Source organism: Paralichthys olivaceus, chromosome 1 (assembly GCF_024713975.1).
Source record: "Paralichthys olivaceus isolate ysfri-2021 chromosome 1, ASM2471397v2, whole genome shotgun sequence".
Lineage (NCBI taxonomy): Eukaryota > Metazoa > Chordata > Actinopteri > Pleuronectiformes > Paralichthyidae > Paralichthys > Paralichthys olivaceus.
Genome location: NC_091093.1, coordinates 27,023,776 through 27,037,207, shown reverse-complemented (window position 1 = coordinate 27,037,207; position 13,432 = coordinate 27,023,776). Strand labels below are relative to the sequence as shown.

The 13,432-nt window shown below is 42.9% G+C and overlaps 2 protein-coding genes across 3 annotated transcripts; both read left to right on the top strand.

Moving 5' to 3' along the window:
- The first annotated feature begins 589 nt into the window (after positions 1–589).
- On the top strand, positions 590–7,732 carry e2f8 (E2F transcription factor 8). Of its 2 annotated transcripts, none has more exons than XM_069526625.1 (13): positions 590–864; positions 2,473–2,733; positions 2,836–2,989; positions 3,099–3,389; positions 3,805–3,966; positions 4,057–4,194; positions 4,312–4,521; positions 4,603–4,684; positions 4,855–5,350; positions 5,497–5,763; positions 5,872–6,004; positions 6,295–6,635; positions 6,907–7,732. In XM_069526625.1, exons 2-13 carry the CDS (start codon positions 2,563–2,565, stop codon positions 7,072–7,074), a joined length of 2,613 nt encoding a protein of 870 aa, XP_069382726.1. In that variant the 5' UTR covers positions 590–864; positions 2,473–2,562; the 3' UTR covers positions 7,075–7,732. The 2 variants fall into 2 exon arrangements, with proteins under 2 accessions (XP_069382726.1, XP_069382731.1); XM_069526630.1 differs by lacking the exon at positions 590–864 and adding an exon at positions 1,499–1,629.
- An 833-nt stretch (positions 7,733–8,565) lies between these two features.
- Positions 8,566–11,951, top strand: csrp3 (cysteine and glycine-rich protein 3 (cardiac LIM protein)). Its single transcript, XM_020106865.2, has 6 exons — positions 8,566–8,704; positions 9,666–9,777; positions 10,460–10,631; positions 10,863–10,992; positions 11,300–11,393; positions 11,714–11,951. Exons 2-6 carry the CDS (start codon positions 9,666–9,668, stop codon positions 11,776–11,778), a joined length of 573 nt encoding a protein of 190 aa, XP_019962424.1. The 5' UTR covers positions 8,566–8,704; the 3' UTR covers positions 11,779–11,951.
- Positions 11,952–13,432: the final 1,481 nt, after the last annotated feature.

Here is a 13,432-nt window from a genome sequence, read left to right as displayed (position 1 = left end):
TGCACGTGAATGTGATGCACGATTCACAGCTGTTTTAAACCAAACAGCCACATATTTGTTTCCAGGCACGTTTTCCACTGCTGCTAAAAGAGCGCAGAGCATGTTTCACTCTGTTTTACTGCAAATAGACACAGAGGCTTGTAAAAATCCAACAGGCCTGAATCGTCTTCACATTTCCTATAAATCCTTAGAGTACTTTGAAAAAAAGGTCATAGCAAGTAAATGAAGTTCGATACATTAAAACATCTGGTTGCAATGCACAGCAAATATAATATAAAAATCTGATGATGACAAATAATCAAATTAATTTAGACACACGCCACAGTGAAGCCCTTTCTCAAAACAATTAACAAAGTGCATGCGCAATCTATTGTAAATATAATTGCCTCACTGACTCTGGACTACAAACATGGAGGAGGAGGAGGAGGAGGAGGAGGAGGAGGAGGAGGAGGAGGAGGAGGAGGAGGAGGAGGAGGAGGAGGAGGAGGAGGAGGAGGAGGAGGAGGAGGAGGAGGAGGAGGAGGAGGAGGACATGGCGGAAGTGCAGGGGCTGGTGTTTGGTGACGTTGGCAGCATGTATACACTGGGCGGGGCCAAACGCTGCTGGACACACACACACACACACACACACGGGACTGAACTTTTCTCCTCGGCTGTAAAAGTTTGACCAACACTGGGATGAAAACACAGAAAGCTCAGAGCCTCGAACACATTTCACTGTTTCACGTTGGAGTTCTGCGCTTATTTCTAAAAACCCAGAAGTTTGAGATCTCGTGTTTTAAAGCTCACATCTGGACACTGTGACGCACAAACTGAGACGATGAGAGGATTCTTCTGAGCACATGATCGTTCCGTGGATTGAAGGTAAGTCTGGAAACATCTGAGCGTCGTTTCTTGGCTTTCGAGAAATAAAAGAAAGTTTGGCTCGGTTGAATCTGTGGTTTTTGGTGTCGCTGTGGTTACCGACTGCTGGATTCACGCACAGGCTGCGTAAGCTTAACGTAATTCTCCGTCGCGTTTTTGAATCTGTCGAATTAAACTGTGTCTGTTTGTGAAGTAACCGGATCGTCCGGTTTTTTTTTTCTTTCTTTTCTTCTGATTTAACGTGTTTTCCCCTCTGAACCAAACCGGACGTCGGGCGCTCGTCTCCGGCTCCGCGACCACAAACACGAACCCGAACCATTCCCGTCAAACCGACGCACTTCTCCAACTTTGTCCCTTTCGCCGTCACGTTAACGTCAAACCAGACATTGACGCGTTAAAAGGTTTAAAGCGGATCCGCCGGTGTTTCCCGTACACACGTTCCGCGCCAAGGATTTTTCAAAAACACTTCACCTGCGCGGGACAGCCTTCACTTCCGGTACGCCGCCTCTTGCCGAGCTCCCATTGGCCGCCTTTAACAGAAAAAGGGCGGGACCGCTGCGGGGATTCGACGGATGGCACGTCAGTTACCGCCAAACACGGATGAGACGTACGAGTGAGATTTAAACTGGTTTTATTTTATTTATCTCTCGTCGTTTACCCTCCACAGCAGGAAGATCGTTCAATCACTCGCTTTTATCTCGCTCGACGTCGTCGCGCTGCCGCGAAGAAGTTGATAACAGACGAACACGTTGCGTCGTGAAAGCGGTAAAACTGAAATAATCATGTTTATTCACTTAAAGTCTCGTTTCAATTAAAAAAACAAAACCCAGTTGAGTTTGTTTTAACGTCTGTAGAGTGGAGCTCACGTTAGTTAGTGTAAACTAAGTTATTATCATTATTGTGATATCGATGAGTTTGTTCTTAAGTTTGTAAAGTCAATATAAGCTGGTGTAAAGATATTATTATTGTTGTGAGATTATATTCACTGGAAATATATTGATTATTAGATAGTAATTGTCTTACTCGTTAATAATGATATTTATTTTATTCCCTAGTGTACAGTCCCATTATACATGATTGATGCTTTTATTTATCCTCTTTGTGAAGCACTTTAATAACATCTAATATGAAAGTTTATATTTAAACTAAGTTATTATTATTTTATTCACTGAAAAAAGATTATTAGAGAGTAATTGTCATAGGTAGTAATTAAAATCTATTCCATTCCTTTCTGTATGAGTTTTAAAGGGTTCAGTAAAGTTATAGCAGCTTATTATAAGGCACTTTATAAGGTTAGACTGTCATTGAAAAACTAAAATGTTTATTTTCACAATTAGAATATTTCATACACTGGAATCACTTGATTATTAAAGATAATAATTCATCAAATTATGTCCCAACCTTTAGCTGAATGTATCTCTACATTAATGCCTAGCTAAAACATTGGAAAATGTCAAATACAGCAATACATTTCGAAATCTAATCTAAAATTGTGTTTAAAGGTCAGAAAGTGCAGAGGAATCAAAGTGGAAAAACAACCACGTTGGAATGATTTAAATCATATCTCACTCATTCATTCCTTGTTTTTGATTTCTTTCTCCTGACCAGAGTGATGACCTTATAAAACCTCAGGTTCCTGTAAATACCTCAAAGAGATCATTTGACACGTGTGCAGTGTCGGAGGAGAACCAGCGAACCATGGGTCCCCTCGCTACGCCTAAAAAAGGAAGAGAGGGAGGTTCTGTTGACCCCTGGACACCGACCTCCAACCTTAAAATGCTCATCAGTGCTGCTAGTCCTGACATCAGGAACCGGGAGAAGGAGCTGTGCATGGACCCTGAGGGACGGGAAGGTCTCGACTCTGCACAGGTATTAAAACAACTCCGAGCATTAACACATGACAGATTCTCTCTGTTGAGTCAAGCTGTTAAATTATATATTTCCTGCTCTTGTTTGTGTTATTTTTTTTAGGACGCTGAAAACGCAGAAGAGTCTGAGAGAATGATCAGCAGAAAAGAAAAGAGTTTGGGTTTGCTTTGTCACAAGTTCCTCGCCCGCTACCCAAATTACCCAAACCCCGCCCTCAACAATGACATCTGTCTGGACGACGTGGCCACTGAGCTCAGTACGTCCTCTCTGTCGTTGTCATCCTTTCTTTTTCACCAGTAACTTATGTTGTGCTACTTTGTTCTGAGAGTTGCTTCAGCGTCTTTTCCCCTTTTTTGTCTGTACAGATGTGGAGCGCCGGCGCATCTACGACATCATGAACGTGTTGGAGAGCCTGCACATGGTGAGCCGCTCGGCCAAGAACCGCTACACGTGGCACGGCCGCTCCAAGCTGGCTCAGACCCTGGCCATTCTGAAGCGGGTGGGCGAGGAGCAGCAGTACGGTCAGCAGATGCAGCAGATCCGGCAGCGTCTCCTGGAAGAGAAGGAGAACGAGGAGGTGGTGGAGTTGGAGAGCACCGAGCAGGGACAGAAGGAGCTCTTCTTCGTGGAGCTTCCGGGAGTAGAGTTCAAAGCAGGTGAGAAGCTGGAGAGTCTTCATCATTTCTTAATTGTCTTAAAGTTTGGAAAATTGGATTTGGAGTTTTCCCAGAGTTTTCCCTTCACAAATGCACAACACAGCAGGTTTTCTGCAAAGACGCGTTCACAACAGCATCAAACCCCTGTGTGCAGCAGACAGAGACAGGAAGTGACATATTAACTCTGCTGCGGAGATCACGTGATCATGTTTACATCACCCTGACACCATTATCAGCTCTAACCACCACAAACTCTCCAGACCTCTTCGAATGTTTCTGAAACTGTGGATACACCACACACACAACGTTTGTCTTAGAATTAAACATCCGAGAGAAAATGACAAGAACCTGCTATTAGAGTGATTCATATTTATACAAAATGTCCTCTTCCTGACTCGCTGTTTGTCCCGTCCAGCCTCTGTCAACAGCCGGAAGGACAAATCTCTGCGGGTGATGAGCCAGAAGTTTGTCATGCTCTTCCTGGTGTCTTATCCTCGTGTGGTCAGTCTGGACGTGGCTGCGAAGATCCTGATCGGAGAGGACCAAGGCGCAGATCAAGACAAGAACAAGTTCAAGAGTGAGCACAGAGTCTGACGGATAAAGGGTTTATTACTCTCTGTCTCTGCGTGACCATAAATAATTTCACTGTTTGCTTATGTGTTTGCAGCCAAAGTGCGGCGGCTCTATGATATAGCTAATGTGCTGCGTAGCCTGAAGCTCATCGAGAAGGTCCACGTGACAGAAGAGCGGGGGAGGAAACCTGCCTTCGAATGGGTCGGCCCCGTAGAATTCCCACAAGTCAAAGGTATCGCAAGACCTCGGTTCTTATTTGCTATTTTTTAATTATGGCTCCACATTTAAAGTATGTTGTGGTATGTAAACACATATTCTATAGGCAACAAACTCTAAACTCTTGTTTCAGACTTGGAGAGCTCTGCGACTGAATGTCCAGCCAAGAAGAAAAATGTTCTGGAATCACGTGCGTCTGTGGACAACTGTGCCAAAAAACTCTTTTCGTCACCCGGGGCTAAACGCAGTTTCACCCGGCACCCCTCCCTCATAAAGCTGGTAAAGAGCATCCAGGACGACCGACGCAAGATCAACTCGGCCCCCACCAGTCCCGTCAAGACCAGTGAGTAGAGTTCAGATGTTTCTGCAGGTTTTCTGTGTTTGGTAATGGTGTGATGACACATGTATCTGCTCTTGTCTTAAGGTGATTCATCAAACACAGACATCCCGAACAAAATGGCCCAACTTGCTGCGATCTGTAAGATCCAGCTCGACCAGGAGTCTGTGTAAGTTTGGTCCCTTATTCGATTTTTTCCAGGTTGAGTCCTTCCAATCGAATTTGGAGCAGTTATCTGTTTGGAATCTAAACTACCAACCCGGTGCCAATGCTCGATCTCACCATGTTAAAGGAAGTGAAATCCTCTGGATTGTTGAATGAGTTTTGCTTCTGTTCCAGGTCTGGAGGTAAAAACCTCAAACCTGCTGCTGCTCAGGCAGACGCAGCCGCCGCGAGGCTCGAGCCAGCCTCGTCTCATTCAATGGAACCGCCTCAAGCACAGTTACAAACGTCAACCCAGGAGCCTGGAGTCAACACTACAGTCCACCTAACCCCCCATCACCCACTGGCATTACAGTCCGCAGGCTCCTTCTCCTACATCCCCACACAGTGCTCGCCCCTGATCCCGGTCCTGTTTCCTCAGCAGCGGGGGAGCGGGCCCTACGCTGTGTATCTCCAACCGTCTTCCCTCAGGTCAAACCCTCTGGCCAGGCCGCAGCCGACCAGCCTCGCCGTGCGCTCCATGACCTTTGAGGAAAAAAGCGGACAGAGCCCACATGCGCCGCCTGCCAGCATGGCATCAGACTCCAGCCCCGTGGCGCTCAAACGGCTGCATCCAGATCCAGCTTTGGAGAGCAGCCCGTCCAAAGTCAAGAGGACCGACCCAAACTTTAAGGTGAGAAAATGCCCACAGCCTTTTTGCTATGTTAACTTTTAAATGACAAATTTACACAATGTATGACACAGCAACAGGGCAACACAAAATGCATTCTGGGACATTTACGTCCAACAAAATCACCCCCTGAATTCTGCCCCCTGTAGGACACCTCTCCGAAGCTGTGTGAGATCCTGCAGGCCCGTCTGAAAGCCCGTCGTGGCGACCAGCTCTCCAGCCGGCCCTCGCCCCGCGTCCTCCACCTGGACCCTGAGTTTGTCAACACCCCCACTGGTGCTGTGGCCAATCAGACGCTAGAACAGAGTTTGGAGACTCTCCTGGACACAGAGGACAAGACTGTCAACTCTGACAGTGAGGCGGGATTGACTCCGGTCAGAGCTGTGCCCCTCACACCCGGACAACTCCACACAGAGGTAAATAATGAGCAACGCTTTCTGTGCTTCCTGTTTTTCAAGGAAGGATTTTGAAAGTTTCTTGTTTTTTTAGCTGCATACGTGACATTTATTTTTCTGCCCGTCCAGACTTTAGTACCGGCCGGATACCTGATCCCAATCTCCCAGCAGTCCCTCATCAGCTACAGGGAAAATAAAGCTTCAGGCGGAGAAAGCAACAAGACCTCAACCCCCACGTACATTTACCAAACACCAACCGCAGGTAAAGACCACAGAGAATGTGACGTTTGCTAATGTTTCACTACACTGTACTGGGATTTAACTATTTAAATTAATCACTTTTCAGCTGATGATAATCAGATAATCAATAATCGATTTGTTTGATCAATGGTAGAATATCAAAAATATTACATTTACAGAAATATACCAGAGACCAGAGTCTGTTTTTAAAAGTCTTGAACAGCTAATTTATCTTCTACTTGATGAATGGACTAATACGTATCATAGATCATGAGAGGAGATCAGACAGTTTTATTATTTCCTCGTCGACAGGCTCCAGACCTGCCCTGGCCCAGGAGATCACACCCACCAGCCTTCGCCTCCACAGACCCACTGCTGCAGACTCTCCGCGCCCCTCGCAGCAGGCTCACCACCTCCACAACCCCAGTCCGGCCATCCTCAACTTCACCCTGCAGAACCTGGGCCTGATCTCCAGCCCAGGAAACGCCTTCGCTACCCCTCAGACCCCAGAGCGCACCAACACCCTGTCCAGCCCACTGCCGGCCCCGCTGTCTCTGCAGCAGAGAGGCATGGTCTTCATCAAACCCGTGTCCCCTGTGCCTGTTCACCAGTCTGTTCCTGCACACCCAGTGACGCTGATCAGTGTACAACAGGTGAAAATACAAAAACACACACACACACACAAACACAACCTGACTCTGGACCTGCTGATTAACAAATTAAGATGTTAATACATCACAGACTTTGATTCTCACAAAAACTCAATAACATCCATTTGATCTTATCACTGGTACTGACAATTAAATACAAAAACAATGTTCCGATAAAATCTTTAGGTTTGTAGATTTTGTAAAGACGCAGAAACTGCTCTTCGTTCTGTGAAACATGATCCGTCTCACTAACTGAACTCTGTCCGTTGTCCAGCCTCTGATGACCACCCCCAAAGGGACCGTGCTCCCCCAGCACAGCTTCTTCCACACGCCCGGCCCCCTGTCGCCTCTGGCCGCCATGGTAACCACGGGCGGACACGCGGCCTCCCAAACAGTTTACATCCCTCAGAGGAAGCTGGACGTGGCCTCCGAGGAGTCGTGAAGGGAAACCCTCTGGTGTCTGTGTTGATTATGTGTGTGAGTGCTGCGTCTGTGTGGTGGTCAGTTGCTCGGGTTGGTGTTTTTTGTTTCATTTGGTCTGTTTAGCATGTTACAGTATTCATTACCTCGGAGTATTTCACAACAGCGTCGGTTCTCATCCCAGTCGGTTCTAAAAATAAACTGCCAGACTGGGACTGTGGCCCAGTGGACACACGGAACGGAGATTTCAAACCAACTTCACCGGCAACACTGTTGTCATTGTGATGCCAGGGTGAAATTTACATAAACTAAAGGAACAGAATTATAATTTTTGTTTATTTTTGTTGTATCAAATCTTTTTCTTCTAATTACCACGAGTAGTAAAAGTAAAATCTATAAATAGCGCCACACGCAGCTCGGACGGATGTTTTGAACTGAAGAGACGAGTTTGATTGGAAACATTGTTGACTGATAATTTTAATAAGATGAATTTACTTTTGCACATATGTACATGTTAACTGTCGCCCCCTTTTTAAAAAATGGAATTGTCAAGAATATGTGAATACTTGAGACTAATCAAAAGTTTTGATGAGTTTAATTTATAAGCAAATGACAAATTGTTTTTGATGTCCTGCGAAATGTAAAATGCTAAATAAATTTTAATCTGTTTTTTCTAAGAACAGCACGTCATGTCTGTTTTTTCTTTTCTTCTCCAGAGGAATATCTCCATATGCTGCATGTCCATTGAGCTTGATTGAATTATTTTAGTTCAATCTAGTTTGATTCATATATATTTGCCTTCTTCCTCATTAAACTTCATTTTTAAATTTGTTAGCTCCTCAATTCTCCGTTATAATTAAAACGATTTCTCATTTTCTTTCACCTCATTCTTCCTCTTTGAATAAATCAGAAATCTGCTTCCTGGATCAGACATCTGAATTCAGTTGTGTCCATCGTTTAACTGCAAATTAACCATTTCTATGATTTAACTCGAACATGTCTGAACCCTTTAGAGTCCTCGGCCAGTTTTAAAATCCACATTAAATACAGTTTCACCTTGCTGATGTTTGGCATCTTTTGTTTTAGCACAACATCATCTATCGGACCAGAAATTGAATTTTTCAACATATTGGAACCAAAAACACGGAAGACACATCACGTATAGACTCCAGAGGTTTAAAAATCACCTCAATACAGATGATAAATACATTTTATAAAGTCAAAAAACACAACCTCTTCATTGTAGCTACCTTCAGACCAAACATCTCAATAAATTCTCTGCATTCTCCGTCTGTCCACCCAGCTGTTTGGTTTCCCGGTGTGTCCCGAGCAGCACCACGTCACTGGTGCGTCTGCAGTTGTCATTTACATGCTTTGAGTTCCCGTCGTTTATGTTGATAATCCTGCATCGATGCCTCCATGTGTGCAGCTGTCACGGTTTCCTGTGTGTGTGGACCCAGGAACAAACGTCTGTGACATTCAGGCGTCTCTGGGGCCGTGACGAAGGGTCAGAGGCCTCCGCTCTGTCACAGGTTATTTTGGGAGGATGCTTTCACTCCAGTGTCACCGGTGGACTGTGGCGATGGAGGATATATAAACCACCCGGGTTTGTTCCCTGCCACAGGACTGAAGCATTCAGACTTTGATTCAAGGTAAGGTCTCATTTCCAGAGTTTGTGTTTTATTATCACGAGGCTGATGTTTGATAAATGATGAGGTAATTTAGTTCATTTTAGTTGGGTGGAATTAAATTAACCTTATTAGACTCTTTTCTTCAGTTCCACATGAGATTTTATTCATATTCAGAAGTTTGCGTCAGCGTTTTGATTTCAGACAGTTTGACTTTTGTGTGTGTGACGTCTCAGTGAAGCCTCTATTCCTGGAATATCACAGACCAGTGCTGTGAGGTGATGGGCAGCGTCTGATATGAGAGGGAGCTGGAACGTCAAAGACAAAAACCAGGAGGATTTATTTTACTGAAGCTGAAGTGGTTGATTGACTTGATTCAATTTAATTTGCAGCACAAAAACTTTTTTCGCCCCAAAATGTTTTTTGTAGCTACTTTGACTTTGACGTATAGACAGTGATAATTTCCAAGGTAAATCAAACAATAATTAATTGGTAAGAAATTTCAAAATGATCCAGAGTATTTGATGATGTCATTTGAGCGAGAGTGAGTTGATTCATTTGTTAAAAAGAAAAATATTTCAATAAATGGTTTGGTTTTGTCTTCATTAACTCTCAAGCTTAAATGGGAGGGAGTTCCTCTCTCATCTTCACTTTATATCATAATAACTGAATATTTGATCAGTTTTAAGTTATCAGCAGAATCACTGGTTGATTCATTAAATCAGTTTATCAACTAATTAGAAATTTAATTGGAAGTAGTTTGGATGATGGAATTGTCAAACACAGTTCTGCGTCTCAGCTGAGAAGCTAAAAATAATCTGTTTCTGTTTTATAACTTTATAAATGTGATTTATTTATATGAGGAATAGTTTAAATGTCACATTACATCATGGGAGATGATAAATCTATAAATCTTTCAAATTATAATTTTTTTAATGTTATTATTCTATTCAGTAGCATTAATTGTTGGTTTTGTTTCTCTAAGATGCCAAACTGGGGAGGAGGAGCAAAGTGTGCAGCCTGCGAGAAGACGGTGTATCACGCAGAGGAGATCCAGTGTAATGGGAGGAGCTTCCATAAAACCTGCTTCATCTGCAGTGAGTTCACTTCTTCTTCCTCTTCTTCCTCTTCTTCCTCTTCTTCTTCTTCTTCGTCTTCTTCGTCTTCTTGTCCAACAGAACCAGTTTCATGGTGGATCAGCAGAAGAGTTCAGGCGTTTTCCTTTCATTTCTTCATCTTTGTCTTGTGGCATTTTCTTTTCCCCATTTCTCATCTTAGTTCTTGTCAGTTTGTTCTTTTCTTTCTCTCCTCCATAATCTTTTCTGTTTTGTCCTCGTTCTCCATCCAACATTTCCCTCTTTCTTGCAAGTTTACAATCTGTTGTGTTTCTTTTGGTTCCTCCTCTTCCTCTGTGACCTGGATTTCAGTTGTGTTGTTGTTGTGTTGCAGTCAAAACGTCCTAGGCAACAATCAGCCTCTCTTAGTTCTGATCCACGGCCTTGGGCAGCGGCCATGTTGTTTAGGTTTTCTGTTCTCTGCCGTCTGTCATGAGCTGGAGCTGTGGAGGCCTCATCCATCTGATGAGAGTTCATCTTTTCTCCAACACTCTCCTCTCGTCCCACAAATAGAAACATGTGTACACGTGTAAATGCCACTGTTGACTGATAAACCCAGCGATGTGCAGGAGCTTTATTTAAACTCCGTGACTCCTCCATGACAGAGTCTTAATGGTAACAGGTTCAAGTGTGTGTAGCTGAGTCGTGTCTGTCTGTCACACAGTGAGCTGCAGAAAAGGGCTGGACAGCACCACGATGGCAGCGCACGAGTCCGAGATCTACTGCAAGTCCTGCTACGGCAAGAAATATGGGCCCAAAGGCTACGGATACGGGCAGGGAGCTGGAGCTCTGAGCTCGGATCCCCCCGGACACAGCCTCGACCTGCGGCCTCACGAGTAACAACAATTATAACGAATGCATACATTAGCATTTCAACACGCTCAGAGACACTTCACATGACACAATGCATTGTCATAAAAACACAGAACAAACCAATAAGAAACACCAAGTTCACCCAAATCACAAGGGAACAAGGCATATTATTATTTAGGTTTTGAGAAATCCACTTGGGAAATCTCCTTTCAAAGTTCTCATCAGAATCTTTTAATTATCTTCTGTTTTTTTAGATCTAAACCCAAACCTGCCACAACAAACTCAAATCCCAGTAAATCTCAGCAGAGGTTCGGAGGGTCGGACCGCTGCTCTCGCTGCTCTAAAGCCGTGTACGCAGCGGAGAGGGTGATGGGAGCAGGAAAGGTGAGGAGGGCATCTGTCACTTAAATATCTTATTCATGTATTGTGTTTATTGCAATTTCTAAACAAGTCCACCTTTTTTTTAAATACACATTTACAGTTACATTTAAAGTTGGCACCTTTTGCTGTTGCTCCAGCAGACTGCTCCTATTAGTGCTAAATTATATTCATTAAAAAATATTTCTGTGTAATCTGATAATGTTAAATTCACAATATATCATATGTTAAAAAAATAGATAAGGGGGGGTTAAGCTTTAGACAGTTTTTTATCTTATCTTTACTCTGTTTGTGTGTGTGTGTGTGTGTGTAGCCCTGGCATAAAACCTGTTTTCGCTGTGCACTGTGTGGTAAAAGCCTCGAGTCGACCACAGTGACGGACAAGGATGGAGAGCTGTACTGTAAAGGTACACACACACACACACGTCTCCATGACATCACATAACATTGATTTCCTGAAGACTTACTCGGCCTGAACCACAGTTATTTACCCTTAAACTGACCTTAACCCTAATGACAAACCTTAAAACACGTCTTCACCTTCAAATGTAATGATTTATGTTATGGGGACTAGATTTTTGTCTCCATCAGGAAGATTGGAAACAGATTTAGGGCCCCACAACATGAGTGATACCTTGACCACACAACACACACACACACACACACACTAGTGAAAATCAAAGCTGAAGAGTTTGTCTTTAACATTGTTTTCTTTTCATCTCTTCAGTTTGCTACGCTAAAAACTTTGGCCCGAAAGGCTTCGGTCTGGGGAACGAGGCCATGCTGGAGTAACGACAGTGAATGTTATCGTCTGTTACTCTGTTATTTACAGTCAGTGATACTTTGTGATGAGAATTTAAGATTCTGTGCAACTGTGAAACATGATCTTACTTTCACAGCAGAACGATTGGATCAATGTCAGATGATGATTGATTCCAAAATAAACACATTTTGATATTTTAAAATGCATCTTGATGACTGACGTTATTTCTAAATAATAAACGTCATTTCATTTCACTTACTGTTTTCAAAAATAATAAATATCGTCACATCATCTTCTATATCTCACTCAGCTGAAATTCTCATGCTTAGAATAAATTATCGCTTTTATATAATCATTTTGTTTGCAACACAACCGCAAAAACGACTCCTGACCCCGTTTATAAGTCAACGAGTTTCTACCACTGTTACCTCCAGCTGTGAAAAGGCAATAGGCAGAGCCTCCTCTTGTCAAAGTTAATTATTTATAACCTCATTTACATTCATACATAATTCAGTGCAATATTTAATTAGAATAATTACGGCAACAAGTGATTAACAAGGGGAAAGTGGAGCTTCTGTCCCCAACAATAAAGCGTGAGCAGCCGAGCAGAGCAGCACCAGATTACACGTGTGACTAAAATTAGAGCTGTTATCTCGTCTTATTAAATTAGAGCTGATAAAACACAGGAGAGTCAGAACTATTTTCATTTCATTCTTTGTCTGAAGCAGTTTGGATGAGAAGCATCCAACCATGACACTGTGACCTAATTGAACCTGATTGAACACGACTTCCTGTGGTGAACAATGGTTTGATGTCTCAACCGGGGGACGTGACACAATGAACAAACTGAGCCGATGGGCCCACCAACCGGTGCTCTATCAACTAAATGAAATTCCCTTAAGGCAGATTTGAGATATGTTTCAAAATCATGTTTTGTAAACTGTGATCATTAAAATCGAATCAATTAATCTGCGAGTTGATGTAAACACACGTGTCAAAATTAAAAAGATTCTCTGACAGCGTTCTTACGATAACACGCTCACAAGGCAAAAAGAGTTTTGTGAGGTCACCATGATCTTCGACTTCTAAATTCAAATCACTTGGTCCTTGAGTCTCAGTGAGTGTTTGTGTCCGATGTATTGAAATTCCCTCAAGTTGTCACTGATACATCACATTCACACGAACATGAATTCACAGTAACCTTAACGTTCGACCACCAAAATCTAATCAGTTCATCTTTGACTCCAAGTGAACGTTTGTACCCAATTTAAAGAAACGTCCTCAAGGCGTTCCTGAGATGTTGAGTTCACAAGAACAAAAACATGTTTTTGAAGGTAACAGCAAACTTTGACGTCCGACCACCTTCATCTCATCAGATTATCTGTCGGTCCGAATGAAAGTTTGTACATTTGTAGAAATTCCCACAAAGCGTTCATGAAGTATTGTGTTTACAAGAATGGGACGAACAGACAAACTGAAAACATGTCTCCACTGGCTGCCATAAAAATAGCTGCAAGAGACAATCAACAGAAAAATAATGTGTTATGTCAATGAGCAGAAAGAATGTTTGTATATTTAACCACACATTTTAAGACGTCACCTTGAACTAGTATAACTGATCAATTAATGGAGAAAATGATATATAATCATTTCTTCCCATATTTAAATCAAAACACATCGTAC

Coding starts and splice junctions, on each gene's coding strand:
- e2f8 (XM_069526625.1), top strand. CDS start 2,563: ATGGGTCCCCTCGCTACGCCTAAAAAAGGAAGAGAGGGAGGTTCTGTT. Junction 3,390..3,804: donor GGGAGTAGAGTTCAAAGCAG/GTGAGAAGCTGG, acceptor TGTCCCGTCCAG/CCTCTGTCAACAGCCGGAAG. Junction 4,522..4,602: donor CACCAGTCCCGTCAAGACCA/GTGAGTAGAGTT, acceptor TCTTGTCTTAAG/GTGATTCATCAAACACAGAC.
- csrp3 (XM_020106865.2), top strand. CDS start 9,666: ATGCCAAACTGGGGAGGAGGAGCAAAGTGTGCAGCCTGCGAGAAGACG. Junction 9,778..10,459: donor TAAAACCTGCTTCATCTGCA/GTGAGTTCACTT, acceptor TCTGTCACACAG/TGAGCTGCAGAAAAGGGCTG. Junction 11,394..11,713: donor TGGAGAGCTGTACTGTAAAG/GTACACACACAC, acceptor TCATCTCTTCAG/TTTGCTACGCTAAAAACTTT.